Here is a 19,240-nt window from a genome sequence, read left to right on the forward strand (position 1 = left end):
AGTCTTTCGCAATTCGTGTGATTCCCCCTCTATTTCTAGGTATCTCAAGCACAAGAGAACTGAACCGTGTAATGATTCTTACTTAGGCAACATGATGTGAGTTAGCCTGGATGGCCGCGACTTGCGAAGTCTCCATGTAAACCGTTGTATCAATTGCCGACGTGGAGTCTCCTGGAGGTTTCAGCATGGACGAGTCAAGACTCAGATACGAATTCAAGTTGACGCTGGTCAATAGCGTGGAAATTCGGTACGACGCTGACATGCTACGGAAATCTCCTCTGTTTCTAGTGAAGATCGTCATCTTGGCTTAACATGACAGGGGAACGATGATGAGGGCTCGCCATTCTCACTGCAACGCTAAAAAAGAAATCCTCCCCGCACTTTTCATTCCCAAAATCTATAAAGAAGGTTGATTACGAAGTTTTCATCTTAAAACGCGGCATAGTGTCTGAATCTTCATCCAAGATTTGGGGCCGGCATCTGCTACACTTTTATGCATGACAGCTCTGTCAGCGCAATTAAGCCATGGCTTCTCGACTGTCAGCGATACTTTTGTACGCTCTGGTGGCTTCAGCAGACATCGCACCGGCTCGTTGCAAAGTATATCCAGGTGACATCTCCTGGCCCTCTGACGAAGCCTGGGCGGCTCTCAATGAACGGGTAGAAAACCGCCTCCTTAAGCCACGACCGCAGGCAGCAGCATGCTACAGTGGCGCCGAGTACGATGAGGCCGCCTGTGCCAGCATGACGGCCACTTGGACGAACTCCTACACCCACCTTGATGACCCTATCGAAATGTTCTCGCCCGTCTATCAGGGTCTCACGTGTTTGCCACCCAACATTTACGACTCTGGCAACTGTACCATGGGTGGATTCCCGTGGTACGTAATTAATGCCACTTCTGCCAAGCACGTACAAGAAGGCGTTAAGTTTGCCAAAGAGACGGGTGTGAGACTGGTAGTCAAGAATACAGGACATGACTTCTCAGGCAAATCGGGTGGTGGAGAGTCATTGAGTATATGGACACATCACCTGAAAAGCATTGAATTCATCGAGAATATTACCGACGATACCGAGGGATACTCTGGTCCTGCTTTCAAATGTGGCACCGGTGTTCAAGCTTTCGAGATATACAAGGTGGCGTCTGAATACGGTAGAGTTGTTGTTGGTGGCGAAGGACAGGTGCGTTGACCAAGATAGTACTGAACGATACTGGAACTAACTTTTCCTAGACTGTTGGGGTGATGGGAGGGTACATACAGGGTGGAGGCCATTCTCCCCTGAGTTCGATATATGGTACTGGGGCAGACCAAGCCCTGGCCTTCGAGGTCGTGACAGCGGACGGAGACCTTGTGACTGCAGACCACAGCCAAAATGCTGATCTATTTTGGGCGCTTCGAGGTGGTGGTGGCTCGACCTTTGCTGTAGCAATCTCGGTCACAGTCAAGGCCTTTCCAGACGTTCCCACAACTGCCTCGGCGTTCAAATTCTCTACGGCGGACGGTCTGTCCAACGAGACTTTTTGGAGTGGTGTACGCAGCTACTTCGACTCTTTTATTCACAACGCCGACAATGGCACGTACTCGTACTTCCTCTTGTTGCACAACAACCCAAGCCCTGGGAATTTTCTCTTCCAGATGACGCCCTTCTTCGCACCCAATAAGACAGCAAAGGAAGTGACCAGTTTGCTAGACCCATGGTTCACCAAGCTCCACGATCTCGGGATTAGGTTCGACCCTAATATCACAGAATACCAAAGCTTCTATCCTGCCTGGAAAGACTTCTTCCCGCTCGAGGTAGTCGAGAAGGTAAACGTTCAAAGCGGTTCGCGTCTCTTTCCCCGCAAGAATTTCGAAAGCGAAGAGCTGAAGCAGGCCACTTTTGAAGCTATCCGCACATCCCTCGAGACTAATCACGTCTTTGTTGGATTCAACATCAAGGCCATCAGTCTCGATGACCCAGACAACGCTGTCAACCCAGCCTGGCGCGAGAATATCTTGTTCGCTCTCCAGTCCGTCAGGTGGTCCATAAATGCCACCGCGGAGGAAATTCTAGAAGCCCGCAAAGGTTTCACTTTCGGAGATATGCAGCGGTGGAGAGATGTCTCTCCAGGTGCTGGCTCATACCTTGCTGAGTCGGACAGGATGGAGCCGAATTTCCAACAGTCGTTCTATGGCGACAGCAAATACCCTCGGTTGCTGGAGCTGAAACGTAGATGGGACCCTGAGGATGTTTTCTATGCTGCGACTGCTGTCGGTAGTGAGTTCTGGGAAGTTGTCACCGAAAATAAGCTCCCCCACGAGAATGGAAGACTGTGCCGGGTGGTTTGATAATCCGAGGGAGAAAGCAAGCAGCATATGCTCGAATGTCTATCGGTATTTATTTCTACTTACCTTCTTCAGACACAATGTAGCACACTTCAATTTATTACTGTGGCAAGTAAGTAGTGAGACGATGGATCCGATCCCTCCAACCGCTCTCAGTGCTCCGCCTATTATCGCCCAAAAGTCGCCTGTGTGTCTAGGAAACCGAGAAACTATAGGAGATAGGTGCATCACTGAAATGTGTTTTGAGTCTGTTCAATCCTATCGGAGCTACCCTTGAATCCATACCCATCCGATTGTTCTCCAGTTAAAACTCCCGGTCAGGATGAAGCCATACATGTAGACTGAAGGTTTGAAGTCTACCAGCCAGTAAGGTAAGGTACACTTGTGCGCCGTCTAACGGCCAAACTCTCTTGCATTCCAAGGAAGAGGTCCAGGTTTCTGACCCTATAAGAAGCGCTCTCCCATCCTCTATTAGTCGCACATCAATGCTCAACCCATCCTCCATTCACATTTCCACGCCCTGAGATATCCGTCTGAGCCACGCAAGTCTGCCTGCAAGTAACAGACTTGAAGCACATTTCTGCCATTGTTTTTGGAAACCCCTGGACGATAATCTCGCCATGGATATCAATTCAACTATAGCTTCTATTCCGAAGATGGATATCATGCCGCCTACTATTGAGGAACAGGCAAGCCTATGGAACTACACTGGCCCCGAATGGAATTGGACAGATTCAGACTGGGATCACATGTACGGCGAGCCCATTGGAATATGGGAATCATTGGCCAACCACTTTCTCGACCATATCCGGTCACAGAGATATCTGATTCAGACAGACATACTCTTCTACCCAGCTCTGATCTACATTCTCAACTTGGCTTCTCTCGCAATCGCCTTCAACTCCAATGGCCGATATCGCACAGCCTTCGTCGGTGCATCCCTCGCCTTGGCAGCCGCTATCATTCAACAAGTCTCCAACCTACCAATCTTCTACGCTGTCAAGATCACCCTTGTTCAGGTACTCGTCATTCAAAACATGGGTGCAGCTGTTATGATGCTATGGGAAGATATCGCCGTTACTCAAGAGCAAAAGAAACTTCCTTGGGGACAACGCATCCTCGCCACCTACAAACTCATGTGGAACGCACGCTTTGTCAACACCAGTCGTCCGGCTCCTGTCCTCCACTTGATCATGGCAGACGAAGAGCGCAAGAGGCAGCTCGCAGAAGCATCCATCACAGCTACGATCGAAGAGACATCCGCCGAGAAAGCCACCATCAACAATGAAAATTTGGATCAGAGCTCGGCTGAGGCAAACAACAACAAAAGTGTGCTCGAACGGATCAATAGTTACCGTTACCTTGTACTTCGAGTCAGCCATAACGCTTGGAACAAAACCAGCCAGCTCTTTGCTCGCTTTTGGAACTCTCTCAGTCCAAGAAACCGCTGGATCATGGCTACGATAGCCAAGATCACTCTCATCTTCATCTTGGAACGTGTCAAGGACTACGTTTGGGACACGTACGCCTGGTATTCCCATGAAGACATTGCCCCCCACAAACGTTCTTACTTCCGCCGTCTCCTTCGAAATGAGACCGACCTACGGGAGGTGGTTATCCGCTGCTACTTCGCCTTCGAGGGCGTTTGGGGCGCTTTCTACTGGTACACCTTCATCCACTCAACCGTCGCCCTTTTCTTCGTAGCGCTTCACATTGATGAACCCGAAGAGTGGCCTCCGGTCTTCGGCGATATCCGCGAAGGCTGGAATCTCCGGCGCTTTTGGAGCAAATACTTCGATCGACTCATCTACCGCACCACTAACGGATTGGGCGAGATGATCTTGACTACCCTTGGCGTAGGTCAGCGACCTTTCCGGGGAAAGACTCGCTGGGTCCTGAATGGACTCATCTTCTTCCTTAGTGGTATCTTCCATGCTGGCACTGAGTATATCTGCGGAATCAAGTGCCACGTTGGTGTGGAGGTCTGGTGGTGGATGTTGAACTACATCGCGATGATCATGGAAACGGCCTTTCTCTATGGCCTTCAGACTTACTTCCCTCGGTTCTATCATAAGATGAGTGGAAGAGTTGGGAAGTCGATCGGATACTTGTGGCTGTTTGCGTTCCATTTCTATGCCAGTCCCAAGAACCAGTTCATTGCACTGAACTGTCTGCCGCCGTTCTAGTCTCAGGGCACTGGGTAGTATGTGGTTCTATGGAAAGTGACGGGAATGCTTGACGATTAGACGATTAATGAGAGATGAATGCTTCGAGGGCATGACATTGTAGTAGTGTTGGATAATAACATCCAGTACGATAGATCCAATAAGAAACCACACAATCACAACATGATCTTATACGCGCTTGTGGAACTCCTCGTTCAAGTATGTCATGTGCCATCACGTAGACGTATGTATTTAGCTAGTTACTCAAAGGCAGCCTTCCCCTTTACTTCATCTTCGAGCGACCTTCTGGCAAGACCCCGGATAGCTTTTCATACTTCTCTGCGGCGGTCTCCCTCAAGTCTCTCCGGGCGTTTAAGGTGGTAAGGTTCCCAATTTCTCATACACAGGTTGAAGTCAACATCTGGAGTTTCAACTGATCATAGAAGTCCCGAAATGCCACACACGAATGCAATTGAGCTAACCCCCGCATCTGGGGCCAGCATCGGAGTTAGCTTGACAGGTGCCACTGCGCTTGACACCGTCACCTGAACTAGCCTAGCGCTAGGTCACGATCTTCCGGAGCTTCTCATACACATCTTAAGAAGCGCTTACTTCTGCGCTTGGAGGATTATGTCGCATTTTGAAAATAAACCAAATATACAGATGCCTGTTCGGCGGGTTAGAGACTTCGACTTTATCCAATGATGCAGTTATCCTTCTCATTTGCTGCTGCATACCATTCGTGCATGCTGTTCCCAGCCTCCACCGTGCATTGGGCCGGATTTGCAATTGGCAGCCAAACTCACCTGTGCATGCAAGCCAATCTCGCCAGTCAAGGGCTTGAGTAGTAAACACTGGTGCTGTTCATCGTCTCCCGAACTGATGTCCGTCACGTGCAATATTTTCCACCTAGAAAAGTTGGAGTATCGGGTGTTGCAGGCGTCCTAGTTCACTCTAAGTGTATCATGAACGCCGGTAGCTGCATGTGAAATCTCTCGCCTCGAAGCACTAACCCCAGAATTGACTTACAAGGGTCGGTTAGTCACACACACATGACTTAGAGTCACACTTCAAGAATACGCCATGTACATCTCCACCTCGACTCACAGTAAAGGCCGACCTTCTACCGTACTTACTGTCACATAAAGTCGATAACTCTTACATCTTTCATATTAATTTCTGTCATTTTGGTTTATTTTCTTACTGAACAGGTAAGATTAGAACACTCTGGACAATGGCAAGAAATCTCAGCACTCTGCCGACCTACCTCACCCGCCTCTTCAGTCTGGCGGGCAGAACAGCGGTTGTCACTGGTGGTAGCTCAGGAATCGGAAAAGAAATTGCCCTCGCCTTAGGTCAAGCCGGCGCAAAAATCATACTCATTGCACGGAGACCACAACCTCTGGCAGCGACAGTCGATCAGCTGACACAACTTGGTGTCCCCGCGACGTCCATCACGGCAGACCTCGCCAACCTAGCAGACCTCAACCACGCCAGCGCTCGCATCAAGTCCGCGCACGGTATACCGGACATCCTCGTCAACGCAGCAGGCGTCAACAACCGCCCGCCATTGTCACGAATAACACAAGGAGACTGGGACTACACCATCGCCGCGAACCTAACTGCCCCGTTTGCCTTAGGCCAAGCATTCGGCCCGGGAATGGCAGAGCGCGGAAGCGGACGCATTATCAATCTTGCCAGCCAGCAGTCATTCCGCGCATTTGGTAACAGCGGTGCTTATGGTGTAGCAAAAGGCGGTTTGGTGTCGCTTACGCGCTCTCAAGCCGAGGCCTGGTCGCCGAGCGGGGTTCTGTGCAACGCCATTGCGCCGGGACTCGTGGACACTCCGATGACGGAAGAGGTTTTTTCGGATACGGAGAAGGCGGAGACACATGCGGCGCGGACAATGACTGGACGTAATGGCAAGGCCGAGGACTTTGCCGGAGTTGCCGTATGGTTGGCGAGTGATGCAAGTGCTACTGTCACAGGGCAAACCATTTGCGTTGATGGGGGGTACTCGGCTCATTGATATGATCTGATCTCTCACGCATTGAACGCTCTACTTCGAGCATCTCCTGCAGTATTACAGCACATATACTGTTTCAGCTTATACAACCATGAGCAGAGGCTCATGTTGATGTCTCACTAAAGAGACCGTTCCTGGCAAATCCGCGGGGTCCATGAGAAACAACATTGGGTTATACTTCGTCTGATTCAATATCTGAGCTTGGCATACGCAATCCCCTTTCTAAACTCCCATCAACCTCCGATGCAGTGGTGAGTGGAATTTTGGGTGATCATTGTGTTCGTTTCTGTATAGTAACTTATGGATACCTTCGCAGTTGAGGCATTGAGAATAGAGATTGAACAAGCCAATTATGCTACTTCATCACTCATGTTCAGATCGTCAAATTCGCAAATGTGGCGGGATCACTGACATGACATATTACAAGCGTGCTTCACCGTTACCATGAGTCACACCAGACGTGCATAGTATTTTCAAGTCCTCTACATGATTGATTTCTTCCGGTTGATCATTCATCATGACTCTAATTATAGTGTATTCGTAATAGAAGTAAAGCGTGTGATTTTAGATTGCGGCGTATGAGGAAGTGCGAAGGGACAGTTCTGTAAGTTGCCACGGAAGTTATGAACTTCTACACTATCGAGACCACATATCGAGAGAAGAACGTACGCCCCCATCATCGCTGTGATACTGCTCTCTATATCGAACGCCCATGAACCCGGCAATGAGATCCTGACTTGGTTCGGAGATATGCACTTCAGTATTGACACCCACTTCGTGTTATACTGAGTTCATCCGTTGCGCCCCATCGGTTTCGGACTCGCCGGGGGCTTCCTCTCGTAAACGCGAGAAGCACGAAAACGCGGGAGCCACACACCATCATTTTGTTTGATTCATAAGATGCAGAGAACTCTATATCAACTCACTTGGGTTGTATAAAGCCAGTGCGCACTCAGCAGTATGAGCCGTAAGACCTGCTACCTAGGATCGCTACCCTATTGCTCACTTTTAGAATATCAACATTCCAGAGATGTCTTCCATCACTGAGCTGCTTTACGACCTTGTCGGAAAGCTTTCTGCTCTCATTGAATCCCCATTAAAGCAATCTGAGATGAATGAAAAGATTACACAAATTGCGGAACGGGTCATCGCTGCTGCCCGGCCTGATATGCCCGACTGGACTACAAGGGTCAATGGCTTCGGCGAGTTCGTTGCCATGAAGCTTTTTATTGATTGGAACGCGTTTGAAGCAATTCCTCCAAGTGGAACTATCTCGGATGAAGAACTTTCCAAGAAGCTCAACGCTGACAAGTCTTTGGTTCGTAAGTGAAAACCAAGGGCTCCGTTTTGCGCGGCATACCGAGGCTAATGACATTGAAGAACGGATTGCATGGCATCTGATTGCACGTGGAGTACTGATACAAGTAGGTGAAGAGGAGTTGGCACATACCGAGATCTCCAAACGCTATCTTCCAGGCTTGCCGGATACAGTCGTGTTTAGTTTCTGGTAAGAACTCACGTAGACCTTATCTGAGTCATATTCTTTCAGTGCTAAAAGGGGTCTAGGTATGAGGGAACTATTGTGCCTTCCGTGAAAATGCCGGAACACTTCGCGAAGTACGGCCGCCGAGAGCCAGATTCTGAGATCCGAACACCACTGGCCTTTGGATTTGGCCAGCCAGAGATGACGCCGTACGAAGTTTACTACCAAGAACCAAAGAGAAGGGACCAGTTCCAGAAAGCCATGCAAATGGCACAATATGCGGCCCCTTTCACCGGCTCGTACAACTTCAGTTGGATCAAGGAGAAAATCCGAAACATGAACGAGCAACGGGCAGTACTTGTGGACGTTGGCGCCGGAAATGGCCACGTCACCAAGGCCATATTGCAGGAAAACTCATTCATCCCAACGGAACGCGTCGTTCTCGAGGATAGAGAGGATGTGCTTAAACATGTAGCCGCAATGAATGATCCGTGGCTGAAAGATGCCAAGTTACAAATCCACGATCTTCATACGAGGCAGCCTATCAAGCGTCAGTACTTCATTATCCTATCCAAACTCACAGAAACCTTGACTCATGGCTTCTCACAGACGCTCTGGTTTATTGGATACGTCGATGCCTACATAATTATGGCGATGAGACTTGTGTCACCATACTAATACACATCGCTGAGGCCATGGCATCCGATAGCAGGCTTCTCATTGCCGACAATGTCATACCTAATCCGCCTCCGATTTCAGAATGCATGCTAGACTTTACGATGTTGAATACTGCTGGCAAGGAGAGAACGGCCACTGCTTTTAATGACGTCATCACCCGTGCGGGACTGAGAATGGTAAAGGTGCATGGTATGGATAAGAAATTACAAGTTGTCGAGTGTGTCAAGGCTTGAGAATGTGTTTGGGCCTTCAGCCATGGCTTGAGGCTAGGACTGGTGGTGTATTTTGTCACGAGATATGGATGTGGTTAATGCTGCCCACATTGAGTGGGCCCGCTTTTTGTGACATATTTCAACATTGAATATATTTAGTCGTTCAACTAGCTTTTGGAATGAACTCAACGGAGCACACATAATTGTTTCCGAGATATGTAGATATTCAAACGAAGGACCTTCAAATTAGATGGGTTGTCCACTGCAGTTTATCTTGAAATATAGTAATTACTGGTATACGTCGAAGTTCCTGATAGCTCTCGGGTCAACTTACCTAGATTCGCTGTAATATCTCCGTAGCATACGTCGGTCTAAGTTGTAAAGATATTAGAGCGCCTGTATAGTTTTGTGTAAGAATTGCTGACTCATGATTGTAGCCGTAAGCCAGTCACCTGCAGTATGCTCCTTTGATGTAGGATATCCTGGTTCAATGACAATCAGGTTCGTCTCGTCTAGTTATATCTTTGTCACTGTTAGTACTAGTAAATACTCCCGACAAACTTAACTACTAAGTACCGAGAAATTGTCAATGTCAAAACCAACTCGAAAACCGCTCTGCTTCTCAACAAGTTTCAACTTCGACGTCACCCACTGCTTCGGTACCTGGGATAGAGGAGAGTCGATTTTCGTCCAAAGACTGGCTTGAGTTCAAATCTCAGGGAGACCCCAAGAGCACCCTAAGGATCTCGGGTCCCATACTGAGAAGTTTATGAATGCGCGAAGGCAAAATGATCAGGATCTGCAAGTCTGGCCAGGAAGCACAGCTTCAACGACGGGCTTCTCCGATTCCGATACGTAATCTTTACCAAAGACTCTTCTCAAACTATCAACTCGATATTGTTCTATTCTGACTTGAGAGCTTTAAGCGAAGCAATACCTGTATCTTCTCTTACGCGACCTCATCCTGGTTTGACGTGCTAGCCAACAGCTTCCAAATGGGTCCGCTGGGAGACAGTTATTATGCGGACCTAACCTTAACTCCCCCCACAATCACGCCCTTCCTGCAGAGTGAATAATTGGTCTCGTTTAGCCATGTACTGTTTCTAAAAACATCTAATCGTCATACTTAAGTCAGAATCTCTTCAAGTTTCCCAAAATACTCATTTAGGGCAATGCGGGGCCTCCTTTAGGTCACATTCAGCGGACATTGTCTTCATTTGGATGAGCATAATTGCCCCGTCATCATCCCAAGTTCGGAAGGCTTGTGATCACTGGTGGTATTGGGTGGTAGAACCACAGAGTGCTGGGATGTGAGGCAGCTCGTATGATGAGGGCGCACTGGGTCGTTCGATCAGTCAGAGGAGCATGTCACCAAGATTTGTTTGCAGAGCGACCTACTCTACCAGGATATTTAGAGACAATTTTACAATTGCGGCCGCGTAGTTTCGTTACACACGTGCGGCTGATGGTTACTAGATTCTTGGTAAACTTCAAATGCGGGTTTCTCGGAACTTGTGTGGAGTCCGTTCACCTGTGTATCGCGATTGCAAACAGTAATGGCGGTAAATCATGGTTCAGATTAAGTTAAATCTAGCTTATATTACTGCGAAAGTGATGAAAACATTCAGACTCAATCTCAAAAGCTTCAGCTGTGAGGTTAATGGGGTGTTGAATTGTTTGTTAGCCTGCTACTCAAGATTGGCATTTGCTAGAGAGTTGAGCATAGCGAAGTCATTGGTTCCATCATCGTATGAGGAGCACATAGATAAGTGCAGTTATAGATACTAGAGTACATGAAATGACAACAATCGAAATATAGTAGTAAGTTTATCTATGGAACCGCGCGTGCAACCAACAACTTGACAGCTCAAGCAATGATAAACTGTAAGCTTCGTTATCTTGGCGCGCCGCGTACCTGTCCCATCCGACCCACGGTGAACTGGGATGCCTCCTCCCGGCGATACCGGGGTTGCCGTGAGCTATCCGGAATTGGCAGGAGAACTCAGGTGAACCCCGCCCGATTGTTTGCGGAGTGGATTCCTCCCGGCATTTCGCTCGATATTTCTCCAAAACATTTCCCTCTCTCGGTCTTCCCCCTCAGATAACCAATGAAGACTTGGATACTGACAGTTCTGACTTACTGTTTGCACGCCGAATCCCAGCCACTCACGCACTTGACTCGCTGTTTCTTGGCTCCATGTTGGCTTCCATGCAGGTTTCCTGCAGACTGCCCGCGCTAGTGCCTAGGTACAGAGTCCAGGACTCCAGAGGTTGCTGATGCTTTGCAGTAACACCTTGGTAGCTCACCGAACTTTGAAGCTCGACGTCACGAACCGGGCCGGGCCCTGCTGCTGAACGGCGAGGCGGACAGGCACACACGCGGGGAAGCTAGATAGAACGTGGGACGATTTGACACATCTTTCGATTCCGCAATCGGGTTTTCCCTATCTACGGAAACGGGGCACATCTGACATTACCAACGATTGCGATAGGGTACAGCGGCTGCCGTTGGTGATCTGCAGGCTACCGAAATGAAGCCATGAGCCTTTTCCACGTCCCCCCCAACCTGTCGGGTCCATAACCTCCTTGGTTTGTGGGCGAAGTCGGCGAGTCTGCTCGATTGCGCCATAGAGCGTGAAGTTTTCCGTTCATATTAAACGTTGGCAGCTTCTTCTCGTGGCTACCTTGATGGTTTCCTGTTTCTCTCGGTTCTGCCAGGCCGTTCTTGGTTCCAATACTGCCGCTTGCTTTCCCTTAGGACCTCTAGTCACACCGTGCTGTTCCTTCTCGACGAGCTGTAAATTAGACGAGACACCTTGAGAAGCTTGTTTGAAATCCCTGTCGGCTCATCATGAAGTTCTCCCTGACTTCCGCTGCCCTTGCGCAGCTCCTGCTCGGCATCACCATCCAGTCCACCCTCGCGGCCCCGAGCCACAGCACGACCCCGAAGCTGGGTGCCGTCGCCTCAGAGTCCGACATCTGCAGCAAGATCGGTACCGAGCTCCTCAAGAAGGGCGGAAATGCTGCCGACGCGACGGTTGGCACCGTCCTCTGTGTCGGTGTCGTTGGCATGTACCACAGCGGCATCGGCGGCGGCGGTTTCATGCTCGTGAGGTCGAGCAATGGCACCTACGAGTTCATTGACTTCAGAGAGACGGCCCCGGCCGCCGCCTACGAGAACATGTACACGAACAACACGAGAGCCAGCTTGTACGGAGGTCTCGCTAGGTAAGCTGAATCTCTGCGACAGGGCAAACAAGCGACACCAAGACTGACCTGGCGATTTTCTCAGCGGTGTCCCTGGTGAGCTCCGCGGCCTGGAGCATTTGCACAAGAAGTACGGCAAGCTGCCTTGGTCAAAGGTAGTCGAGCCTGCGGTCAAGGTCGCCCGCTATGGCTGGCGCGTCAACGAGGACTTGGTCAGATACATGAAGTCAGTCACCCCCAATGGCAACTTCCTGACCGATGATCCGTCATGGGCCATCGACTTTGCGCCGCACGGCACCCTCCTCAAGCTCAATGAGACGATCACGCGCAAGCGCTACGCCGACACGCTTGAGGTCATCGCAAAGGAGGGCGTCAACGCCTTCTACACCGGTGCCATCGCCAATGCGACCATTGCCGCATTGTCAAAGTCCAACGGCACCATGACCATGGCCGACCTCAAGAACTACACCGTCGCCATCAGAGAGCCCGCGCAGATCTCGTACAGGGGCTACAAGCTCACAGCCTGCAATGCCCCCTCCGGCGGCATCGTCGCCCTCAGCGCTCTCAACATCGTCAGCGGATACGAAGGGTTCGGCGACCCGGCCTCGCGGAACAACACCGTCCACAGACTGGACGAGTCCATGCGCTTCGCCTACGGCCAGCGCACCGAGCTCGGCGACCCGTCCTTTGTCGACGGTCTCTCGGCCTACACCAAGAGCATGATCTCCCCCGAGGTCGGCGCCGAAATCCGCTCCAAGATCTCCGACTTCCGCACATATAACGTGTCCTACTACAACCCAGAGGGCATTGAGTCCCTCGAGACCCCGGGAACCTCGCACATCGCCGTCGCCGACGCCAGCGGCATGGCCATCTCCCTCACCACGACTGTAAACCTCCTCTTCGGCTCCCAGCTCATGGTCCCCGAGACGGGCGTCATCATGAACGACGAGATGAACGACTTCAGTATTCCCGGCTCCAGCAACGCCTTCGGCTTCGTCCCCAGCCCGGCCAACTACGTCCGTCCCGGCAAGCGTCCCCTCTCCTCCATCTCCCCCGTCATTGTCGAGCACCCCGACGGCAAGCTCTACTTCGTTATCGGCTCGGCCGGCGGCAGCCGCATCATCACCGCCACTATCCAGAACATCCACAACGTTCTCGACAGGAACCTGACCGTGTCGCAAGCCCTCGCCGAGCCTCGCTTCCACGACCAGCTGACCCCCAACACGGCTGCTTTCGAGTACGCTTACGACAACAGCACCACGAGCTACCTTGCGAGCTTGGGCACGAATGTCACCTGGGCTGCACCCGGCGGTAGCACAGCGCAGGGTGTGAGGCTGCTGCCGAACGGCACGTTCGAGGCAGCTGGCGAGCCGAGACAGAAGAACTCTGGTGGATTCGCTGTCTAATCACGTTAAAGTAATTGTAGAGTAGCTTGTCTAATAATGTAATAATGTCTTCAAAGCGCCCTTGTGTGAATTCGGCCACAAGTCTACCAGGTCAAGTTCAATGCACCAAGTGAATTTTACAATACCATGTGAGTGACTTTTGCTCGAGTCTACTCGGGTATACTTAGAAATAATCAGGTGGAGTTGCGTTGGTGACCATTTACTCACTCAAGCTCCAGACATCAACACGCACATCACTGTAGCTCAGCCAACTGATGCCTCCTAGCTTTTGGCTCAATATGCATCTCCCTCACAGCGCTCCTGGCTTCCAACTCCGGCTTGGCATAGTACTCCCCCGCGCCATGAGATGCTTCTTGACTCCCATCCAATTCGCCCGGATGATTGACTTCGTAAACAGGGCCATGCGCATCCCGGCCAGGTCGCAAGCGCTTCTGTCGCCGGCGCCACAACAAGAAGGCTGCAGCACACAGGGCAATAGCCACGAGAGAAGTACAAGCGCTCACGGCAACAATCGCACCGGTGGATATGCCAGAGTTGGTGGAGTTTGAGGTAGCCGGTGATGAAGACGACGTCGGTGACGCAACACTCGTGAGGCCACCAGAGCTAACTGGTGAAGCAGACGCGGTGTCCACCGCCGAGGTCGCAGTTGCAGATGTTGAGGTCACTTCAGTTGCAGCTTGAATATCTTCACATCAGCATGGAGTCACACCAAATCGATGATCGAATCAGGGCAGCACTCACAAGTAGTGACTTTGTCAGTCTTTTCCATCTGACAATACGCGTCAAACACGCTCGTCGCGCTCTCAACCTCGACCCCAGACCGTCCGCAATTCTTCGCAACCGACGCCGCAATAATCTCCCTAAACCTGTCGGAACTCGCCGTGCAGAAGCAACTATACGACGTCGTCTTCCCGCCGTCACCGCACCCCGCCACCATGTCCCGGACAATCGAGCTGATGGGCGGCTCGGCACATGACGGCAGTGAATCGTACCCGTCGGCCTGGTTGAGGTAATACGTAGCGTGCGCTTGGTGGAAGCCGCTGAGCAGCAGAAGCAGACTGCAGATCAGGTATCGATAGGCATTTTGTTCGAAGGAGGCCCGCATGTTTCCGTTCGTTCGGCGGCGGCCTGGCTTGTTGCCGGGAGAGACCTGTCAGCAGGAATAAGGTTTGAACCTTGGTTACAAGTAGAAATTGGACAGGGGCTGGGTTTCGGGGCAGTGAACTCGACACCTACTCCGCGGAGAGCGTTAAAAGGGGAGAAGAAGCATCAAACCAGGAGTAAATACACTGGGGGCTTGCAGGTCATAAGTAACTTCTCAAAGAGGACTTGCTCTCATCAGCCTTGTGACTGAAACATGGTCGCCCATTGCTCCCTACGGCAAGGGGGGCAGATATTCCCGCCTTCAATCGGCCAGGGTATTGACGCTCTCGACGCCACGTGTATAGCGTGCTTGTGAATCTGCTCACACGCTGTTAGGTATCCGCACCCATGGTGTTCATCAACGAGGAACAGCATGGATCCTGCATGGTCCATTCCATTACCTAGTTGATGGTCCAGAATTGGCTGTCTTAGGCGTCACTCACCAGGCAAACCGTCGGTGGTCCTATCGGTGGTCAATTTCCACGAAGCGCGGCGCTTTTTCCCAAAGCCTGCAGATTGTCTCAACCCTCAGCCCCTTCTAGAGACAGCTAACTCCATCTGAGGCAACTGCCTCAGTACGGCTGAAGTGCAAGACAAAGATAAGCCACTCTTCGATGGTGAGTCTGCCTGCCGCCGACAATATGAAATAGCCACGACTGATGTTCTCAGTAACTGAGAACGTTAAGCTTCCGTAGTGTAGGAACTTTTTTTCTAGCTCTCTTCTAGTCTATCCGTGAGTGACGTGCTGAGCAAGGGACCAGGTAGGAGGAGGAGTGGGTTCTCGCGTTGCAACGTTGGAGAGCACGCGTGCAATCGACTTTGACCGAGTCTCGAAGCCCCCTTTTTGTAGCATAATTGCCGATCTCGGTCTTCGCCGCCGATACCTTCGCCTATTTCCTCTCAAAAAGCAAGCGTCTTCCAGGCAAGACAGGGCTGGCGGCACAAGGACGTTAGCTAGGCAGGCTGTGAGAAGCTGAGTAGAGTTGTGTCGGATTGGAAGTCCAATTCGACCGCGGCGTACGGCCGACTGCGCAGGGGCCAATTAGGGGCCCTATTTACGATTATCGCAGCCTGTCCAACCTACGGTTGGAACCTCCTTTCTACACCTACGCAGCAGTATAGATTTATAGTCAATTGACCTACTTCGTCAAAACCACGGTTCGAACCAATCGACCAATATCCCTGTGATAGGGATACCAACAAGTTGACTCTGTTTGGAATGCCAGCATGCCGCGCGATCCATGAGGTAGGAGTGCGTGCTAACTTAGGAAGCCCTGCGGCCACTCGCAATTCCAAGACCAAGTATGCTCGTTTTGGCCCCTAGCTGTGTTTCTCTTGGTGGCTTGCAGGATTGCTTGTACGAGTACTCAAGAGATGAGATGGACAAAATGATGAAATGGGAAAGAGAGAAAAGTAAGGAAAGGATGCATGTGAGTACCAAAGACATACAGAGAGCTGCGAGTTCTTTCACAATCACGGAAGTCCAAGACTCTTATAGTAAATATGTCGCATTGCTCGGCATTCAATAAACAAGTCAATCGCTCAAGTCCCCCAGAATGTAACGACGCATGAGTTGAGCGCCAAAGGGATTACATGATCTTAGTTCATCAACATTGATATCCAGCTTTTGGGTGACTATTATTTACTCAATCACCCAACAATCTCAGTAACGCCTGTTTTGTGGAAACGCAAATAGAGGAGGCCTAGGTATCTTATCTAGATATGCTAGGTAGCAAGACCAAAGGATCGCGCAGACTTCGACATCACCTCATCGGTGTCTTTTGAGAAAGTGCGAAGATCAAACGATATTTCCCTAACGAAGCCAGGTTCTTGTCTTGGGAATCTGACAATGACGTCCTCATACCTAAGAAAGGTTTACCAGTCTGAACAATATCTTAACAGCATGTTCGAAAGTATATGACGATAGCAGTGAAACTAAATGAGTTTTATCTCCTCCTCCTCATCGTTGAAGAGATCCATGCCCCCTTTATGTGCAAACATCACAAAGACTCCAACCCTCACATACGATCCAGGCTCTTCCGCCGGATGGACCACAAGGCCATATCCAGTACGCTTGTGCATCGGATCCGCGCAGTATCGGCACGTTTCAATACTCTCGTAACCGTCAGGAAATGACACGCCGCCAACTTCCGCATCACTCGGCATCCAGTCGTCAAAGTCTTCGTCGTCACAATTCGCCATATACTTCAAGTTTTCCCAGTTCACTGTTGCCGAGCAGCAGCTCGACACCAAAATCAATCGCATACTCTCTGGCGCTGGTGCCATGGTTTCGCTAACGCCCCAGTCAAGCATGCAAGTCCCAATACCGCCTGAAAATAGCCCGTATGATAGACGACGGTCATTATAGGGCGTCGAGACCTGCCTTGTGACGTCCGAAGGAAACGGGCAAATTTTACCCTTTAATCGAAGGAAGCCTCCAGTAAGAGCCCCAAAGACATTGCTCCCTCGGAGATCCATGTGGTAGTCTATCAGCGCAAAGTCGGGTCTGTTATGACAAGGTTTTGACTTGAAAGATTCAAAGCGTGACCAATTTCCTTTTTCCACCTCGATTCCCTCTGTAGTAATTTCTCTTTCCGTCAACTCCTCCTGGTACGCTGTTTGTGAAGCCCAGCTCCATGACGGCGTGACGTACGGATCTGTGTGCTGCAAGCTGTGCACAACTGAGGCCAATTCACCGGCTGGTGGTCGTAGCATGTACCAAAGCAGCTGTATATGTAGATCGTCTTTCCATAAGCCTGCCAGATATGTGTCGCCCGTAAGTGTTGCGAATGCCTTAGCGATACCGGCAAGTCCGGGCAGAATGTCCTCGCGATATGTCCAGGCCCTTCTACCGACCTCGTGCACAGACTCCCAGTTGCCGTACACATCGATCTTGACAGTCGCTGAGCGATCCGACTGCTCGGAAGGCTTTCCAAAAGCTCTCCGAATTGCAACTTGCAGTAGGCCGAAAATCGAATTGTGGTCGATATCTCCGTTTTCAGATGTTATTAGGTTTTCGCAGACAAAATGGCTCATGTTTGACCCGAAATATATCATGCGAGGTGAAAGCATACTCTCTTGAAAGGTCCAGCCCCTGTTATGCCAAGAGGATCGCTTGAGGTCCCTGCGAAGCGCTGCTTCGTTTTGTACATCATATTCGTCAGCGTCTGTAGGAGAGCGAACAAGTCTGTAGATGCCTTTGATATGTTCGTGGCGAGATGATTGAAATTCAACTTCCAACCCCTGCGGCCTTAGTCCCAGATAGCCCTCGAGACAAGATCGTGAAGAGAGAGGGCAGATGGTCACACAACAAGAATGGTAGATCTGTCCCACCATTTGACTCTCTCGGTCCCAGTCTACATTGTCTTCTTGAATGATACACAAAGCGTCAACCCAGAGGTAGAATATACCGAGCGCCCTGCAGACCTTGATGGTGTCCTGTATGACGGGGCTTAAGGAGTCAAGAGGCATCCCTTGACAATGGGTCAAAATGGTGTCTTTTGTGGTTTTTGTCTGCTTGAGAGCGTCTTCTTTGGATCCCCAGCAATAGCTCAGTGTCGCATAGTCGAGAGCATCGATCATACCAGATTCGAGCATGTTTTCAACGATGACAAGTCGAGGTGCGTCATCCTCGTTCTGACCGACATGTATCAGTCTGGTGGGTAAGAATGGCACCTCTGGCTTCCCAAGGCCACAGTGATAGTCGCATTGTCGGAGCTGTGTTTGGAGCCATTCAACACTGGCCGGGTCCAATGGTCCGGGGGCGGACTTCGCATGCACCCTCAGCCATCGGAGCAAATCACCTTTCACGTGGAGTTCAGAGTCCAGTCAAAGCAAAAATTATTGAAGAACTTACGGTCGCTAGACTCGATGTCAAAATAAAGATTTGCAATTCGATGTAGCTTGTCAAGATTGTTGGTCGTTCTTTTGACCGCGTAGACATCGCATCTCCAGAAGGCCAAGCCAGGATCTGTGTCGATGATCTCGAGCTCATGTCCCTGTCCGCCAAACAGATATCCCGCACCGATACGAATGTCGCCAACGTGACATATTTTCTGTCGTATGAGCTCTTCCCGGAGGAAACCACACATACGGCACCCGCCAGCAGCGAATTCAGCCATCAGGGGCAAGTCGGGTAGTGTGTCTTCCCAATAGAGAGTGGGTTTCAAGAAGACTGGATCGCTCCGCACCTCCGAATGCCGCAGGGTAGGCTCATCGTCACTGTTCGTGCCCTCGTAGAACTTGTCGTCGCTGTCGTCAAAAACAACAGCATCATAGCACATGTCACAAAGGCCATCGTTTATCGAGGAGTAAGATCCTTCAGACTCTTCGGAATCCATGTCAAGCTGCCTATGAGGATTTGCCTATGTGGATTTGGATTGGTCTAGTTCCTGGTTTAACCATCAGTTCGTTTCCTCAGAAAATCAAATCGGCAGTGAACTCACGAAAAATATGCTTGCAATCAGGCTGGGAGGTGGATGCTGATGGAGAGTGTAGCCCGTTGAATGATTTCGGGCGAAGGGGTGGGAGGTGCTTATGTACCTATCCTTGAGGAGTCCTCGTGGTTCCAACTGCAGGCAGGCTGAGTGGTGA

General features: G+C 50.5%; 8 protein-coding genes across 8 annotated transcripts; 5 read left to right on the plus strand and 3 right to left on the minus strand.

The window, feature by feature from the left end:
• Nucleotides 1-525: 525 nt before the first annotated feature.
• Nucleotides 526-2,330, plus strand: CCOS01_10499 (FAD binding domain-containing protein; the record flags this gene model as incomplete). Its single annotated transcript, XM_060458654.1, has 2 exons — nt 526-1,182; nt 1,233-2,330. The coding sequence occupies 2 exons, from the start codon at nt 526-528 to the stop codon at nt 2,328-2,330; spliced, it is 1,755 nt and encodes a 584-aa protein (XP_060310456.1).
• Nucleotides 2,331-2,983: 653 nt separating this feature from the next.
• On the plus strand, nt 2,984-4,513 carry CCOS01_10500 (uncharacterized protein; the record flags this gene model as incomplete). The annotated part of the gene is made up of 1 exon (XM_060458655.1): nt 2,984-4,513. The coding sequence occupies one exon, from the start codon at nt 2,984-2,986 to the stop codon at nt 4,511-4,513; it is 1,530 nt and encodes a 509-aa protein (XP_060310457.1).
• A 1,213-nt stretch (nt 4,514-5,726) lies between these two features.
• Nucleotides 5,727-6,521, plus strand: CCOS01_10501 (short chain dehydrogenase; the record flags this gene model as incomplete). The annotated part of the gene is made up of 1 exon (XM_060458656.1): nt 5,727-6,521. The coding sequence occupies one exon, from the start codon at nt 5,727-5,729 to the stop codon at nt 6,519-6,521; it is 795 nt and encodes a 264-aa protein (XP_060310458.1).
• A 1,027-nt stretch (nt 6,522-7,548) lies between these two features.
• Nucleotides 7,549-8,912, plus strand: CCOS01_10502 (O-methyltransferase; the record flags this gene model as incomplete). Its single annotated transcript, XM_060458657.1, has 4 exons — nt 7,549-7,840; nt 7,947-8,025; nt 8,085-8,631; nt 8,694-8,912. The coding sequence occupies 4 exons, from the start codon at nt 7,549-7,551 to the stop codon at nt 8,910-8,912; spliced, it is 1,137 nt and encodes a 378-aa protein (XP_060310459.1).
• Nucleotides 8,913-11,742: 2,830 nt separating this feature from the next.
• On the plus strand, nt 11,743-13,504 carry CCOS01_10503 (gamma-glutamyltranspeptidase; the record flags this gene model as incomplete). Its single annotated transcript, XM_060458658.1, has 2 exons — nt 11,743-12,119; nt 12,184-13,504. The coding sequence occupies 2 exons, from the start codon at nt 11,743-11,745 to the stop codon at nt 13,502-13,504; spliced, it is 1,698 nt and encodes a 565-aa protein (XP_060310460.1).
• A 233-nt stretch (nt 13,505-13,737) lies between these two features.
• Nucleotides 13,738-14,609, minus strand: CCOS01_10504 (uncharacterized protein; the record flags this gene model as incomplete). The annotated part of the gene is made up of 2 exons (XM_060458659.1): nt 13,738-14,180; nt 14,246-14,609. 2 exons carry the CDS (start codon nt 14,607-14,609, stop codon nt 13,738-13,740), a joined length of 807 nt encoding a protein of 268 aa, XP_060310461.1.
• Nucleotides 14,610-15,175: 566 nt separating this feature from the next.
• On the minus strand, nt 15,176-15,500 carry CCOS01_10505 (uncharacterized protein; the record flags this gene model as incomplete). Its single annotated transcript, XM_060458660.1, has 2 exons — nt 15,176-15,274; nt 15,390-15,500. The coding sequence occupies 2 exons, from the start codon at nt 15,498-15,500 to the stop codon at nt 15,176-15,178; spliced, it is 210 nt and encodes a 69-aa protein (XP_060310462.1).
• Nucleotides 15,501-16,582: 1,082 nt separating this feature from the next.
• CCOS01_10506 (uncharacterized protein) lies at nt 16,583-18,987 on the minus strand (the record flags this gene model as incomplete). Its single annotated transcript, XM_060458661.1, has 2 exons — nt 16,583-18,450; nt 18,504-18,987. 2 exons carry the CDS (start codon nt 18,985-18,987, stop codon nt 16,583-16,585), a joined length of 2,352 nt encoding a protein of 783 aa, XP_060310463.1.
• Nucleotides 18,988-19,240: the final 253 nt, after the last annotated feature.

Source organism: Colletotrichum costaricense, assembly GCF_030867565.1.
Source record: "Colletotrichum costaricense strain IMI 309622 chromosome Unknown Scaffold_11.1, whole genome shotgun sequence".
NCBI classification, from domain to species: Eukaryota; Fungi; Ascomycota; class Sordariomycetes; order Glomerellales; family Glomerellaceae; genus Colletotrichum; species Colletotrichum costaricense.